The 17,928-nt window shown below is 41.1% G+C and overlaps 1 protein-coding gene across 1 annotated transcript in view; it reads left to right on the top strand.

Annotated features, from left to right (window-relative positions):
* The window catches only part of HPS3 (HPS3 biogenesis of lysosomal organelles complex 2 subunit 1), a 46,533-nt gene that overhangs the window by 11,391 nt on the left and 17,214 nt on the right, over positions 1 to 17,928 (top strand). Inside the window, exons 5-9 of the mRNA XM_075201897.1 lie at positions 5,150 to 5,235; positions 7,123 to 7,300; positions 8,528 to 8,609; positions 12,521 to 12,675; positions 15,509 to 15,617. Of these exons, the coding sequence (XP_075057998.1) occupies positions 5,150 to 5,235; positions 7,123 to 7,300; positions 8,528 to 8,609; positions 12,521 to 12,675; positions 15,509 to 15,617 (610 nt within the window). The remainder of the gene's footprint in view (positions 1 to 5,149; positions 5,236 to 7,122; positions 7,301 to 8,527; positions 8,610 to 12,520; positions 12,676 to 15,508; positions 15,618 to 17,928) is intronic.

Here is a 17,928-nt window from a genome sequence, read left to right as displayed (position 1 = left end):
CAAATTCCACAGGGAAGGTTAATATTGGCAATTACAGCAAAGTACACAGACTTCTGTGATGGTGGATTCCAGCGGAGATGAATTAGTATTGTTTTTAGAATGATGTACACACTGATGAGGGTGAGGATGATAACATTGTAGATTCCAGGTGCTGAGATCTAGTTGAGAGAAGGGAGCTAGCTGATACTGGTATGCTTGTTAATATTTTGGGTAGAATGGCATTTTGGCAATTTTCACATTTATTAGAGAGATTACTTTTTCTTTTAAAAGATAAAAGCTTTTTTTTTTTTTACTTAAAACTGCTATGCACTTGAACATAGGCTTTAGCACATAACGTAGAGGGATTAGCATCATGACTGAGACTGGACCCCTCCTGTTTCTGTATGAGCAATAGCACAGAGCATTGTGGCTGTAGACTTTTAAGAACACTGCCAGTCTTATAATTTCTCTTTCAGCATTGACAATTAGCAATGACATATAGACTGTAAACTGACAAGAACACTGGCACCTCTCCTGTTTCTGTGTGAGCTATAATAACACTGTACAATGTGGCTGGAGGCTTTTAAGAACAATGCCAGCCCTATTATTTGAAATTCTGTTTCAGCACTGAACACTGCCACCTCTCCTGTTTCTGGGTGAGCTATGGCACAGTACAACCATGGTCAAAAGTTTTGAGAATGACACAAATTTTATTTTTCACAAAGTCTGCTGCCTCAGTTTTTATTATGGCAATTTGCATATACTCCAGAATGTCATGAAAAGTGATCAGATGAATGCAATTACTTTCAAAGTCCCTCTTTGACAATGAACTTCCCAAAAACAACATTTCCACTGCATTTCAGCCCTGCCACAAAAGGACCAGCTGACATCAGGTCAGTGATTTTAACATAGGTCAGAGTGTTGACAAGGACAAGGCTGGAGATCACTCTGTCATGCTGATTGAGTTAGAATAACACGCTGGAAGCTTTAAAAGGAGGGTAGTGCTTGAAATCATTGTTCTTCCTCTGTTAACTATGGTTATCTGCAAGGAAACATATGCAGTCATCATTACTTTCCACAAAAACGCTTCACAGGCAAGGATATTGCTGCTACTAAGATTACACCTAAATCAACCATTTATCGGATCACCAAAAACTTCAAAGAGAGAGACTTAATAGTTGTCAAGAAGGTTTCAGGGCGCCCGAGAATATCCAGCAAACGCCACGACCATCTCCTAAAGTTAATTCAGCTGCGGGATCGAGGCACCACCAGTACAGAGTTTGCTCAGGAATGGCAGCAGACAGGTGTGAGTGCATCTGCACGCACAGTGAGGAGAAGTCTGTTGGAGGATGACCTGGTGTCAAGAAGGTCAGCAAAGAAGCCACTTTTCTCCAGGAAAAACTACATGGGCTGACTGATTTTCTGCAAAAGGTACAGGGATTGGACTGCTGAGGACTGTGGTAAAGTCATTTTCTCTGATGAATTTTCTTTCAGATTGTTTGGGGCATCTGGAAAACCACTTGTCCGGAGAAGGAAAGGTGAGCGGTACCATAAGTCCTGTCATGCCAACAGTAAAGCATCCTGAGTCCATTTATGTGTGGGCTTGCTTCTCAGGCAAAATTGTGAGTGAGCCCACTCCCTTGGCTAAGAACACAGCCATGAATAAAGAATGATACCAAAACATCCTCCAAAAGCAACTTCTCCCAACCATCCAAGAACAGTTGGTGACGAACAATGCCTTTTCCAGTATTATGGAGCACCTTGCCATAAGGTAAAAGTGGTAACTAAGTGGCTCGGGATCAAAACCTCAAAATTTTGAGTCCATGGCCTGGAAACTTCCCAGACCTTAATCCCATTGAGAACTTGTGGTCAATCCTCAAGAGGCGGGTGGACAAACAAAAACCCACTAATTCTGACAAACTCCAAGCATTGATTAGGCAAGACTGGGCGGCCATCAGTCAGTATGTGGCCCAGAAGATGATTGACAGCGTGCCAGGGCGAATTGCAGAGGTCTTCAAAAAGAAGGATCAACACTGCAAATATTGACTCTTTGCATAAGCTTTATGTAATTGTCAATAAAAGCCTTTGACACTTATGAAATGCTTGTAATTTTACTTCAGTATACCATTGCAGCATCTGACAATAAGGTCTAAAAACACTGAAGCAGCAAACTTTGTGAAAACCAATACTCAAAACTTTTGGCCATGACTGTAGAATGTAACTGGAGACTTAAGAACACTGTGAGCCCTATTATTTGAATTTGTCTTTCAGCACTGAAAACTGCCACCCCTCCTTTCTGTTTTAGCTATGAAGCTACCCAACTGCACTGGAGACTGTCAACAACCCTGCTACCCCTTCTGTGTCTCTCTGTGAAATGGCACTGGATCTCTGTGCAGGGCGGTATTTATAGAATCCAAAATTTGAGAGATCCGACGAACACACAACAATGACGTTTTGCCTCGTTTTCAGTTCTGAGGGCGCCCGAAAGTAGCGCGTCGGCTCGGTACTCGGATCAGCTATGTTCGAGTGGGCTCGGTTTTCTTTGTAGTTGATTACTGCGCTGAAACCTGTAAGAAGGCAAGTACTTACTTTGGAACTGTGCAACAAATGTCCCCCTCCACAAAGGTGGGACATTTTGTAAGAACATCTCCCTGCTTCACTTCATAATATATCCACAACTAGATGGTCTGCACGCGTTGATTCTGTTAAACCAATTGCACATCATTTGCTTTCTTTACAGCTTTATCAAATATTGAAATTTTCAATCTCTCTTCACAAACTTGATCAGAAATTCTATCCATTAAGAAGTACCGTATTTTTCGCTCCATAAGACGCACCTGACCATAAGACGCACCTAGTTTTATGGGGAGGAAAACAGGAAAAAAATATTCAAAGTGCAACATCATATGTATGGGTTTTTAATGAATTGTGCCCCCTGCAGCCAGCATTAATAGTACCTCAGACAAGCTTATTAAAGTGTGGCACAGCGTTGATGCTCATTGGAGAGCGCTCTCTGATAATATTATAATAAGGGGCACTGTGACTCACCCAACTCCCGACGAGACAGCCAGCCTGCTGTTTTTCTGGCAGACTCCACAAAGCGCAGGGTTGCAGACAAGCACTCGGGGAGAGCTGAGGCGTCAGCGCCGCCCGGGAACTATCCAATTGGATTGTAGGAGCCGGAAGTGAAGGAGCGTCTGCTGTTACCGCGACTTCCGGTTTTGCCGTTTCACGGGATCTCTTCTTAGTCCGGGGATCTGTCCAGGTAAGTGGCAAGCGGAAGCAGGGGGTTCTCCACGGGGGGCAAAGGTCCGCTGCCTACCCAGCACGTCTTCCCGCAGCCCAGTCCTCCCGGTCCCAGACTACTGGCCGTCAGTGCGGTGGGATATGCGCTAAGCCCCAGAGCCCTCCCTGTGTTGCCAGGTGCCGCGATCTTAGGGACTGCTGTGACCCCACTCTATCACGCCTGTCTGGCGTTGGCTGCAACTGCAGTAGCTCCAGGGGAGATCAATATATTTTCTCTGTAGAGGGAGAGCATCTCCTGCACGCGCTCGTCCAGCATGGGTCCCCATGGCATAAATAAGGTCTCCTTTTTTGCAGTATTCCCTCCATAAGACGCACATACTTTTCCCCCCACTTTTTGGGGGGGGGGGGGAAAGTGCATCTTATGGAGCGAAAAATACGGTACATGTCGAAATTTGAATTTGTCATCTTTGTGGATAAACTACTTACGATGATCGACCAAACTACCCTCCTTATTGAAGCACGCAATGCTATATTGGACGTTGAGCTGGACAACATAAAATGTCTTATCAAAGACATTGAACAGATGCACAATAAATGGGAAGAAATCATTATAAAATTGTAGCAAAAAATATTGAGATTCCAAGTGAGTTCTCCACCAGTCACCACTTACCTACTCAATCCGATGCCAAAAAGCACTATAGGGTCATCGTTTTCTATATAGTCGTAGACTCCATTCTGTCTGGTCTTCATCATTGATTTACTTCATTGGAAGTAATTTGTAACTAGTAAGTTTCTTTGGGATGTCAACAAAATGAGTAATGAAGACCTGTGCTCCGCAGCTGAAAACGTTAAACAACAATACAAGAAAGATATTGCCCAAGATTTTAATGACAAACTAACTTTCCTGAAGTTAATCTATAGAAAGCAAGCCAAAGGAAATACTTACAGAAATCCTGAAACTAGGACTTTCTAGGGTGTTTCCCAACATCACAATTGCTTTGCACATTTTCCTCAGTTTGCCAGCATCTATAGCTTCTGTTGAACGAACAGTGCGCTGAAGAACGTAAAAAACGATCATCACGCAACTATGGGGCAAGAGCAATTGAATGAGCTGGCCATGCTCAAATCTAACTGTGAAATTCAGATTTTGCCAAATTGATTGCTGCATTTGCAGAAAAAAAGTTAGAAAAGCAATTCTAATTTGAAATTTCCAATAATCCAGTACATCAGTGTATACTGTGTATGTATACAGCATTTTATTTGTAAATTTTGATAAAAGTAAGCATTGAAATACATTTTAAATTTATTTTTAATGTTTGGTGTTTTTTTTTTTTTAAGAAAGAGGGGTTCGCGGGCCTCTTAATTTGGGTTTCCTCGGGCCTCTATGAACCTCTGAAAAGGCCTGGTCTTACCTGCTAGTAAATAGCTGCATGGAACAGAAGCCCTAGGACTCTGGCAGGAGGGGAGCCCTTGAACTACTACCTTTGTAGTAGGTCTTAGTGCATCTTTAAGTCTGATATTTATGTGTAGCAATACTTATGCATTAGATGTAAATCTTCTCTCACCCCAGGATTAGCTCTCCTGGGAGGATTGTAAGGCTGGATTTCACAGAGTTGACGTCTTTCCAGAAATGTTGCAAAAGAATAATAAACAAATGTGTAGTACATTATTTTTCCTATGTTAAAATTGTATTGTATTTTTCAATTGTATGACATTGGTAATGGACTGGTCCATATTTCATTGGTTTGATTTTGTTTATTTTTTTGTCATGTGCAACAATACTGCCCAACTATGTTGTCATTTAAAGAATGTGTTCAAGTGATCTTCTTGTAAGTGTTTTGATATGTTTTTGCTTACGTGTTACTACACCATTTGTCTGTATAAGTTTTTGTAAATGAACATTGTTTTTTTGTGTTTTTTTAAGGCGGTTTGCACCAGACTTAACTGATGGCTTCAGTGTTGAAAGCACAAGATTACATTCTCTGCAGCTTCTTCCTATGTATAGGACGGGTAAGGTAAAATATTCCACTGATTTCTTCCAATGTTTCGGTAACCAGCATTCTAGCTGAATTATGTGAATTGCACTTTTAAGTCTTCCTACACACGGGCAATAATTTTAGATGTTTAACATGCATTCTTGAAGACCATTAAATGTGCTCTGATACTGACAGTCCAAATAATAATGTAATTGAATGAACCTGTACACACACACCTTCTGACAAAGCATTTGCTTCACTTAACATCCATTTAAATGTAACGGTCTGTGAAATACAATGGAGTTTTATGGGGCGTTCATTAAGTACATGCTACATAATGCTGCAGGGAAGCTTGGAGATGACCATTCTGAGGCTCTATAAAACATGAGGACAGAGCAATGAATTTGACTCTGCTCTTAGGTAGTGTTTTATTGTTCTCAAATCCCACGTGCATGAGCCCATATACAGCTGACTATGTTCACAAAATTGTAACATTTCTCCAACTTCATGATGCCTCTGCCTAAATTATATTCATGTGGCTGTTTGTTTATTCAGTTTGTCCTCTCTTCCATTTTTGACAGGTGAATGGAGTGATTTTGGAAACTCACAAATAGATTGATTCATATGGAGAGATGTTGATGCAGGGAACAGCTGTTTTATCAAAGCAATGATGAGGGGGGATAGAAAGGCTTACTTTCCTTTATCCCTGTTCATCATGCACTGGACTGGCTCTCTTCATTGCAATCAATGATCTCTGTGAGCAACGTAATGGAGGGGAGTCTGAAGTAATTCATATGCAAAGGCCCTTATATTTATTAAAACTACTTAATGTGTTGACCTGTGACCAGTCCAGCACTGATGGTCTTTCCTCTTCACAGCAGCTTGTCTGTCTCTCATGTAGTAACCAGAGTGGTCTTGTGTTGTTATTTTTTCTGTTAATACTGGTCTGTATAATACTATAACACCGTAATGAGAATGGAGAAGATCGTACTCTGTTTACACAGAGAAAGCAAGTTTAAGAGGTGAAGCTAAGATTAAGATTATCCATGAATTCAAGCATTTTAGAACTATGAGATCAGATCATATTTCACAAACTTCCTCTGCATTGTTTAAAGAGAAAATTGAATCAACATGTGTGTTATGTTTAGGTATGATGGAGTTGCAAGGTCTTGTAGGGTTTTGGTTTTTTTTTTTTCATTTCATTTTGTTTAACATGGAGCCTGTCAACATAGATCCAAGTTACACTGAACCTATCAAACGGTGGTGACAAGTAAACCACTTTTAGATGTGGGCTACACTGTATGCATAGGTGCTCGCAGGCTGATGACATCAGAGACAGATCTCCTTTGTGGCAGCCCGGGCTTCCTTACATTATGGAAAATCCCTGATGTCATCATTATGATATCATAGATTTTCTGTGCTCTATGCTTTCACATCGAGCTACACATAGCATTCTCTTTAAATGCTATGGTTAGCAGTTGGGTGGCCAGGAATTATACATGCTGGTTCCTGATAACGTCTGGAACATGAGGCTATCACTGCAGCTGGGTTCGGGGTATGGAGCCATTTGCTCTATACTCATTAACTGTAATTAAACACAAAGCCAACATGCCACCGATGAGTAATGTCTGGTCAGGAATAAGTTAAAAGAATGTAGAGAACTGGGAGATGAGATTTTGCATTGATGAATTATGGGAATAGTTAGAAAATTAGATATTTGGACATTTAACTGACTGGCAGCTCAGTGGGCAGGATTCAATTTTCATGTTTTTGCAATTTAACTTGAAAATAAATAGGCTGTGATGTGAAATTAATCGCTTAGCAACCATTGGTTGAACAAAATATTGTTGTAGCTGTTAAGATAATTAAGGTAATTGATTTCTGTTATTTCTTGTTGAAATAAAAAAACGTGTTCTTGCAGATTCAAAAAATACAAGTACCCAAAAGGAACTGCTGAGCCTGTTTTGTTTCTTCTCCATGCCGAATGCCGGCTACTTGTACACTCTGGTGAATGTGGTAGAGATGATATCTGTCTATCAGTATCCAGAGAGGTCCCAGCAGGCAGTTCTGACTCCTCAGTTCCTACATGTCATTACCAGGTATTCTCCACTCTATAAAGTTATAAAGTGTTCAGAGGCTCAAGATGCTTATACTTGTCACTATATTCTGCCTAACATGAGTCAAGGTGAAGAGATGGAAGGGTGATCAGTGACTTTCTGTGCTCTAGCATTGTGTACAGGACATTATGTGCTGCTTTTACTTCTATATTTGTTTCATTTTTGTGGTTTGTTTGTTTTTTTTTCCCCCTCAAATTGTCTGAATGCATAGCAAATATGAATTGTATTTGGGCTAATGCGCAAAAGTTTATTTTCACTATACTTTTTTTTTTTTTTTAATTATTATTTATTATTAACTTTTTAAACACCAATAAGCTTTCAGTATGGAGATTATTATTTGGCTTTCTGGGGGGTATTCAATTGTTAGCGTTAACGAAAAAAAACGAGCGCTCAAAAAATCTTAGCGTTAATACGGTAATTTCTCGCGGAATTTCAGCTCGCTGCTCCCTGAGCGGCGAGCTGAAATTCCGCGAGTAAACTACCGTATTAACGCTTTTCGCGCGCAATATTACCGTATAAACGGTAATATTTTTTGAGCGCTCGTTTTTTTTCGTTAACGGTAACAATTGAATACCCCCCTCAGTGACTATGGGTAATATCTTTGCATGCCCTTAGTCACCATTTGACTCTGTGTGTAGTAACTGTATTCTATAATTTTGAGAGGGGCTAAAATGTTTACTGTATTGTCTTATTAATGCAAGGTATCGTAAAGAATTTTCCACCTTCTGGGATAGGGGGTTTATACAACCTTTGCCACTTCACCATGTTACTAGGCTTTCGCCAGTGAAATGCCTGTTTTTGAGATGCAACTGTCCCTTGTTTGTACTGGGGATCACTGCAGAAGTGCTGTCCTAGAGCCCTAGGTTTTGACACACTGGCAGCAATGACGGCTAGCTTCTCTGATGCTTGTGGACCAATTGGTATCCTGGTGTCACTTCAGTTAGATGCATGTCTCCTTCTCTCTTTAATGATCCTCTCCAGCAAAGGAGCCTCCGCACAAGTAGGTACAGGGGTCAGCTGCATCTTTTAAACTCTCACTGATGAACTAGTCAGAGCATTGGAGAAGGGAGGGCGGGATGAGAAATCCTTCTGAAAGTGTAGAATTCTCATTCTAATCTAGATCTGTATTGGTATCGTCCTCTGTTTTCTGTGTGATTCTCAGACATATGATTGCATTAACTACCTAATATTTGTTTTGGTTTGTTACAGTAATAATTTGCAGTGTTTCACAGTGAGGTGCGGTGCGGCAGCAGCTCGAGAAGAAGACCCTTATATTGACACAACTATGAAGGTACAGTAGGTGGGAATAGCTGCAAATCACACTCTTTACCATTCCAACTTCTTTTTCCTGGCTTCCTCATACAGCCTTATTTCCAAAATACACTGTATATAACAATTGGTTATTAGTAGAGGGCACAGTTTAGAATCGTACATGCTACTTCTCCCACATAGATTGAATCCATGGCGAAGTCTCCTGAGCTCCCAAAGATGATTTTCATGCAGACAAATCCTGTCAATTCACCCCAGCAGCTATGGTGGGAGGGTCAGGGGAGAGTGCCAGTATACAGAAATAAGAAGTGTGACTGCTATGAGACTATTGCTTATTAGGGAGTGCTTACCAAATGAAACATCAGTAATTAATAACTTTGGGATTAAGTACCACATTTAAATGTTATTATTGCGTAGGTTCACTTATGGCCAGCAAGGTGTAATCTTGGGACACCAAACGTGTAAGTAGGAATCTTTTGATACACGTTTAAAAGGTGTCAGGGACCCTAGGGAGGAATCTGTGCAAGTGAACTGGCATCTTATATCATGGGGTGATACTTTTTGAGGTGTCTTCTTGTGCTTTTATTGCTTTTTCGAAAAAGGTGTGAGAGTGTTTGAGGATCTGCCTGCATTCACTGCTGAGAATACAGTTCTAAGTAGGGGTGTGCACCGGGCACTTTTAGTGTTTTGGGTTCTGATTAGCTTGAGGTTTTGGGTTCTGATTTGTTTTGCCAAAACACCTGACGAAAGGTTTTGGTTCTGATTTAGGGTTTTGGGTTCTGATTTATTTTTAAAAAAGCATAAAAAGCGCTAAAATCCTGTTTTTGGTTTTTTTTACACTCCTACGCTATAATTAACCTCAATAACATTCAATAACAATCATTTCCACTAATTTCCAGTCTATTCTGAACACCTCACACCTCACAATATTGTTTTTAGTCCAAAACGTTGCACCAAGGTAGCTTTCTGGACTGCGTAGTGGAGTGGCCCCAGTACCCAATTTGGTACCGGGGCCACAATACCTCCTTCAACTGGTCTCAATTCCACTGCACATATGGCTGCTCCTACATCATTTTCATAAAATTTTGATTTGGCAGCAACAGTCAACGTATTTTAATATATGATACGCATCTATCTGGACTGCCTAGTGGAGTGGCCCCGGTACCCAATTTGGTACCGGGGCCACAATACCTCCTCCAACTGGTCTGAATTCCACTGCACATATGGCTGCTCCTCCATCCTCTGCAGCATATAGAGGGTGGAGTTCTAGCGCGTCAATACCTCTTGTTTTCGATCATGACAGTGCATTTTAATTATTTTTGGATTTGGCCCCAACACTGAATGTAGTTTAATGTCTGATACGCATCTATCTGGACTGCGTAGTGGCCCCGGTACCCAATTTGGTACCGGGGCCACAATACCTCCTCCAACTGGTCTGAATTCTACTGCACAGATGGCTGCTCCTCCATCCTCTAACTGGTCTGAATTCCATTGCACAGATGGCGGACACCGGATGCACGTCTAACACCAACATAGCTGTTAAGGCCGCAGTTATTTTTGGGTACAGCAGCAACAGTGAACGTAGTTTGACTTTTAAATAGCAGTACCTAGTATTTTTTGGTACAGCAGCAACAGTGAACGTAGTTTGACTTTTAAATAGCAGTACCTAATATTTTTTGGTACAGCAGCAACAGAGAACGTAGTTTGACTTTGAAATAGCAGTACCTAGTATTTTTTGGTACAGCAGCAACAGTGAACGTAGTTTGACTTTTAAATAGCAGTACCTCATATTTTTTGGTACAGCAGCAACAGAGAACGTAATTTGACTTTTAAATAGCAGTACCTAATATTTTTTGGTACAGCAGCAACAGAGAACGTAGTTTGACTTTGAAATAGCAGTACCTAGTATTTTTTGGTACAGCAGCAACAGTGAACGTAGTTTGACTTTTAAATAGCAGTACCTCATATTTTTTGGTACAGCAGCAACAGAGAACGTAATTTGACTTTTAAATAGCAGTACCTAGTATTTTTGGTTACAGCAGCAACAGAGAACGTAGTTTGACTTTGAAATAGCAGTACCTAGTATTTTGTTAACTAATTATTTTTATATTTTTTTTCAATTATTTTTGTATAGGTTTTTTATAATTTTTTACAATTTTATTTTATAACTTTTTAATAATTTTGAAATAACAATGCCCTTAGTAGAACAGAGCACAGGACACAGGCAGCACCACTGGACTCAGCAGGACAGAGCACAGGACACAGCACCACTGGATTCAGCAGGACAAAAGCACCACTGGACTCAGCAGGACAGAGCACTGGACAAAGCACAAAGAACCACTAAACTGATCAGGAGCTCCCTAACTACAACCTCCCTCACGAGTGATCACAGCCAGAATGAAGATGGCGCCCGCAAGGTGAGTATTTATGACATCCGAGTCTCGCGAGATCCGACGCGAGACTTGGATGTCATAGCCTCGGTTTGGCGCCCGGAAGTTCCCAAACAGTGCTCGGATCTTGTCGGATCCGCACTGTTCGGGTGGGCTCGGATTTGCGGAATCCGAGCCCGCTCATCCTTAGTTCTAAGTGCTGTTCTCATGCTGTAAATAATGACTATAGGTCTTTAGTTCAGCAAGCTTATTATACATTTGAGATATGAAGTGCAGAGTGGTTTTTACAGATGCCAGGAGTCTTGTGAACTATGTATGGGCCCAGTTTCAGTAAGTATTTGAGGACACTATGGAAATGAGAATAATGAATAAAATCTAATATTTTGCGCTCTAATGAATCGTTTAGTTCTTCTGGAAAGGGTAGTACTCTGTCGGAAATTAGGTTACTGCTAAATAGCCATGACCAGTTGCACACAATACGACCGTCCAGGGGGTGACTTAAAATGACATTGCTGAAGAAGGGTGAGCAGGACGAGTGATAACCGCTCCCTGTATAAAGAAGTTTGTGTGTAATAGAAGAGGCTCTTTGCCCTGGAAGCCTTAAATACCGGTTCAGGGAGAATGTAAAAGATTGGTTCTCTATTTCTACCCAGAATTTATGCATGGGAGCTTTGAACCAATCTATAGTCCTAGTGAAATTGACTATTTTTTATAGCATTTGTGGATGTTGGGTAGCCTGACTCAACCCCTCTCTCTTCGCAAGAAGAGGATTTCTTATCAAATTCTAGGCCTGACTACATCCCACATATATGAAATTATGATGGATCTAATCGGTCCAAAGAAACTATTGTTCAGGGAAATTAAAGTATTAATTTAGTATAGGTAAAGCATTTTGGGAATAATCACCTTGTCTATCATATTTTTCCAGCCTAGCTAGAAAATAGTGGGTAATTTCCAATGTTGTAATTATTCACCTTGTCTTCAGGAAAAGCCAACAAAATTACCCATAAGCATTTGATTTTCTTGTACTTGCTCATCTCTAATAAATGGTTTTCCTGTTGAGAGGTGGTAATGTTCATGACCTCCAGTTCTCCAAAACTGACATAGGAAATATGACTAAAATTTATCAGATGTATCTATAATTACAAGGACAGTTTGAGTTGGTAGTTAGAATTACTACAGCTTTGTGCTCCACAAACTTCACTACACTTCAGTGAATTGGTAGAGCTCAGAGATTTCCATCATTGACTAAATAAATGTTTACATTACCAAAACAAACAGGAGAAGGAAATTCATCAGGGGTCATGTCAGAAGGGGGCAAAAGCTGACCATTTATCTGGGATATGAGTTGGTAAATATAGAAGGGATGGCTGAAAAAAAAAAAAAAAATTCAGGGAAAAATTACTTACTTTCTTTAATGATTCGGGCCTTAAGTGAGCACCTGCCTTTGTCCTTTTGTGCTAGATTTTTGAAGTAATTCAGTTCTGCAGGGAATTCTGTTACAAAAGCTCTCATGTGTAGCCACTGTTGTCTCTTTTCTCAGACTTGCCCACCTGTATCCCTGGATGTCTGTACATTGAGAATGCAGCTATTTATAGGATTGAAAGCTATCCAGCACTTCAACAACTATATAATCATCTTGACAAAAGAAGATATTGATTGCATGGCGGACAAAGGGAAAAACATCAAAAGGTTATCGTAAGTTTGTCTCTGAAAATGTTTTCTATTTTTCTCTTTTTTTTCTTTTTTTATCTAAGATAAAGTACACATTGATTTTGTATGATCTACGTCTGAAAAACATATACACCAATCAGCCACAGCATTAAAACCACTGACAAGTAATGTGGCTAACATTGATTATCTTGTTACAATGGCATCTGGAATACAATTAGGCAGCAAGGGAACAATCTGTTCTTGACGTTGATGTGTTTTAAGCAGTAAAAATGGGCAAGCGTAATGGTCTGAGCAACTTTGAGAAGAGCCAAATTGTGATGGCTAGATGACTGGGTGTGATGGCTAGATGACTGGGTCAGAGCATCTCCAAAACGGCAGGTTCTGTGGAGTGTTCACAGTATGCAGTGGTTAGTATCTACCAAAAGTGGTCCAAGCTAGGACAACTGCCGAACCTGCAACAGGGTCATGGGTGCCCAATGCTTACTGACGCACGTGAGCAACAAAGGCTGGCCCGTCTGGTCCAAATTACAGAAGAACTACTGTACCACAAACTGTTGAAACAGTTAAAGCTAATTTGAATCTCCTCAGCACAATTTTTACACTGAGCCTTACTGTCCCCTTTGACATGTCACTCTAGCTTCCTTTGTTGTACTTGCTGATTGATGGCACAGTGCTTTGCTGTTTGTTTGTTTGTTTGTTTCTTTTCCCTTATTGGCTACTGTTACGATTGTATTATCCCACTTGAGTGACTATCCACCTCCCCCTCCCACCCATCCCTGCGTGCGGGTTCCCCTATGTCCTCCTCTTTTTGACCCCCCTCTTTTTTTCATTTCTGTATCCCTATATATGCTTCTGAAAATTTCAAGAAAAATGATTAACGGTTTAAAAAAAAAAAAAATTATGCTAGATATGATAGAAAGGTGTTAGAACACACAGTGCCCACACTAGGAACATGAACGCCAAAACTGGCCCATGGAGAAATGGAAGATAGTGGCCTGGTCTGATGAATCACATTTTCTTTTACATTACGCGGATGGCAGGATGTGTGTGCGTCACTTACCTGGGGAAGAGATGGCACTAGGATGCACTATGGGAAGAAGTCAAGCTGGCAAAGGCAGTGTAATGTTCTGGGCAATGTTCTGCTGCGAAACCTTGGGTTCTGGCATTCATGTGGATGTTACTTTGACACATACCATCTACCTAAACATTGTTGCCGACCAAGTACATCCCTTCGTGACAACGGTGTTCCTTGATGGCAGTGGCCTCTTTCAGCAGGATAATGCATCCTGCCACACTGCAAAAATTGTTCAGGAATGGCTTGAGCAACATGACAATGGGTTCAAGGTGTTGACTTGGCCTCCAAATTTACCAGATCTCTATCCAATCATGCAATCATGCATCTGTGGGATGTGCTCGGAAAAAAAAAGTCAGTCATGGAGGCCCCATGTCACGACTTACAGGACTTAGAGTCTGTTGTTAACGTCTTGGTGCCAGATACCACAGGACACCTTCAGAGGTCTTGTGGCGTCCATGCCTCGATGGGTCAAAGCTGTTTTGGTGGCACGAGGGGGACATACACAATATTAGGCAGGTGGGTTTATTGTTGTGGCTGAGCAGTGTATCTGTGAAAGTAAAATCACTGGAGAAATATGATGATGTTTCATTGCAGAAACGCTTATTTGGCCAAACAATTAGTTCTTTTGTAAGGTGGTTTAAAGGCTAACTTCACTCTTCTTGTTTTGAATATTGACTATTTCTTGTAACCTAACTACAGGCACTTCAAATAGAACCACCCCACCTACCTTTAACTTTTCAAGTTGGTTATTGAAATGTACCTCCTAACAGTCTAATTCAGAGGTGCTCAAACCCAGTCCTCAATAGCTACCAACAGATCATATTTTCAGGATTTCTGTCTGTAGAAAAAGGTGGGATAATTACTGACCCAGAAAAATATATACTCACAAGTGCATGATTCAAGAATCCTGAAAACATGAACTGTTGGTAGCTCTTGTGTTTGGGCACCTCTGGTCTAAGACATCATCTTGTTGATTGACATAGGCAATCAACAATTCCCATGTATCAAAAAATATGTGCCATTCCATACCATACTCTATTTCAGAAAGTACAAGCTGCAATCTTGAATCTCACTTCGCACTGTTAGTTTCCCCAATCATATAAACCGCATGTCATACTTTAGTGTTTGAATTGAAAAGTGAATCAGACAAGTGGGGAATCTATTAGAAGAATTGCCAGGTAAGTTATGGGGAGTAGTTTAGTTTAGTAAAATGAGAAAAAGTGGAGACTTGCCTCTCTTTTTTTTTTTTTTTTTTTTTTTATTAATTTATTTAAAGAGGAAACAACATGAAGAATACAAACATCACTGTATTCAAAAAAAAAAAAAAATATGAATAAAGAAGATGTTTTCTCCAAGTTTTATGTGTTATATTGATGAAGCGTGGAGGGGGAGAAGGATTTGAGATGAGGGAAGGCAGTAGAAGGGGGGAGTAGGAAAGGCACTAACAGCATCAAGAATATTGCTAATTACAATTAGAAATCAACAAGAACGAGATTCTTAGCCACATTGCACCCAGTCCAGGGGATCTGGAGGCGACCCAAAGAGTATGTTCCAAAAGTGAAGGGTGGGGGGGAGGGTGGCAAAGTGGATTGGCTTTCTTGTGAGTACCATGGGGCCCACACCTTGTGGAGACTGTCTTGTAATGATTTTAAGAACATGTGATAATGTAGGAATGCAAAAGACCATTTCCTTTACTTGATTAGATACCAAAGTCCATACACATACACCGTTGTTGCCAAGTTGTATTTCTATTTACCGGAAATTATGTTTGTTTTATTGTAGTACAAGAAAGTCTGGCAGTATAAAGAGCAAGACCTCAGCTGAGACAGAGCCTGGATGGAATCTCTACATTGTGAGCACTACACCTGCAGTCCAGCTCTACAAAGAAATGGTAATACATTTCGCCAAATATTCTACTATTAAATATTCATAGAAGTGTACATGACATAAAGAAATAGATGTACAAATATGTGTCTTACTATTAAAAATGTACCATATGTTAAATTATTTGCCCTTGTCATAATTACATTTTCAAGCTTGGACACTAATTTGTACCACTCCCAATGCATGTGAATTCCTAGGTGAGGGATGCATAGACAACACTAGTGCTTGTTTGGATCTGCCTTGGGGAGACTATATTTTGGGTGGAGATCCTGTTCAAGAATAGAGATTGGGTTGCAGCTGGTGGAGTATTTGAGCCCGGAGGAAATTGGATAGATAGAATAAATATATTTGAAAAACTAAAAAACAAGTAGATGTACAGGAAGCAGAAAATATAAATATATATATGACCACAATAATCACTTCTTGCTTGTGTGATAGTTAGATATTCAATTAATTTCCTGTTAAGAATATATATTGTATTGTATTTCCAAGCAAGTAAAGTGTGGCTTTTCTCTGGAAAACTGCCTAAATTCACTGGAATTCACTACCAGACACTAGAGATGGTAAGAGAGAGGACTGGAGTTCATGGATCACAGTGAGAATCTATCTCTCCTGTGATGGCCCCTCTATATCCAGTCAGATGTGACAGGCATCACGAGCTATCTGTTGCAGAAGCTCTACCCACACTCCGGATCACTACAAAAAAGGACAGAGCGTTTCTCAGAGCCAGTACACACTCATCCATGAACAGATATTAAGTTTCCTTAATTTCTCTGTCTTCCTTTGGGGGACACCGGAGACATTGGGGTATAGAGTAGGGACAGGGCGAACTGGCACTTTAAACTTCTGTTTAACTAACTAAGCTCTAGCTCCTCCCCCTCTATACCCCACCTCCTGTCCAGCCTCAGTCTAGTTTAAGTGCCCGGCGAAAGGGCTCTGTCTGGGCTGCTCAGCAGCCCTCTTCTGTTACTTTTATTATTTTATGGCAGGAATCTGCAGTATGCAGCGTGCGGCAAGCGCTGTATGGAGGGGGGGGGGGGGGTCGGAGGTGCTGTGAGAGGTGCCTCTGTTGCCAGCCTCCCTCTCCCAACGTTTTCATACCCTCCTAGGAGCCGGGCACAGTCGCCGCAGGCTGTTTCCGTCCTCCTGATCTGACGGTCAGAAGGTAAGTGAAACCCTCTCCCAGCACAATGCTGAGAGAGAGGGGTAGAAAATCGCAGTTTGTCCCTGAGCAGCCTGCTTCTTACTAGAAGCAGACATTTGATTAAACAAAAAAACAAAACAAAAAAAAAAGATTCTATTTTTGGCTCAGGAGACAGGGTCAGGCAAGGGTCACTAACATAGTGAAGCCCTGCTAGGCACTGGATTGTTGAATGTTACTAATTCAGTGCTGGGCCCTGGGGGGAGTGGTGTTTCTTCTAATTACACTTCCCCCATGGTGGTCTCTCACTATTTTGTGTGCAGACACCAGAATAAACAGGACAGAAAAGGGGAGTCCTGATAGAAAGGTTTGGGGATTGTTATTTTCAAAAGTTTATTACTTTTACTCTGTGGGGCTTTATTGGCTGTATTGCAGGCTCATTTTCTGTTCAGTTTTGTGGGCTGCTTGTTATTTATATTGTGTTTTGTTACACTGTTTATTACACTGGTTTGTTCCCATCTGTGAACATGTCAGAAGGGGAAAAACCATGCGTGGTAAAGCTGGTGTTACATCAATGTTGAGTTTCACCTGGACTGTGTGTCATGTTAAGTTACCATCAGGTCAGTCAGGCGCGCAGGCTCTGCGCACAGCCTTCCAGCTTTTAAAGAGCAGACTGTGTAATACAGCAGCTGCTGCTTTACATATGGCAACACATGCCTGGCTTCGGTCTCTCTCCAATACAGTGGCTGAACATGCTCAGGTGGTGTGTTCACAGGCTGTGGTCGCTCCATCTTCTCATTCTGCTTGCACTGTAGCGACTGACATGGGTTCTAGTTCGCTAAGTCAAGGTTTGACTGTTTCTCCCTGGCGGAGTCTGTACAGCCTGCTTGGGTACAGGGAATTGCATCCTATGTACAGGGTTTGGTTTCGGTTTCTTCCTCTTAGAGAGGATGTTACAATCTGCGGCACCGTCTTCCTCACATAAGCGTAGGAGGATGGCGGCACAACTTCAGGAAAATAAGCCAGATTTTGACTGGTTCCTAGAATGAAGGTAATTTAGCGGTGAATTCTGACATGGATACTCCTTCGGTTGTGGAGGAGATTCATTCGGTTCGCCAGAGTGTGTAGGAATTAATACAAGCTGTGTGTCAGGTACTTCACTTTCCTAAGTAAGAGG

This window comes from Mixophyes fleayi, chromosome 3 (genome assembly GCF_038048845.1).
Source record: "Mixophyes fleayi isolate aMixFle1 chromosome 3, aMixFle1.hap1, whole genome shotgun sequence".
Lineage (NCBI taxonomy): Eukaryota > Metazoa > Chordata > Amphibia > Anura > Limnodynastidae > Mixophyes > Mixophyes fleayi.
The sequence above is the reverse complement of the archived record's forward strand: the minus strand, read 5'-3'. Positions and strand labels throughout refer to the sequence as shown.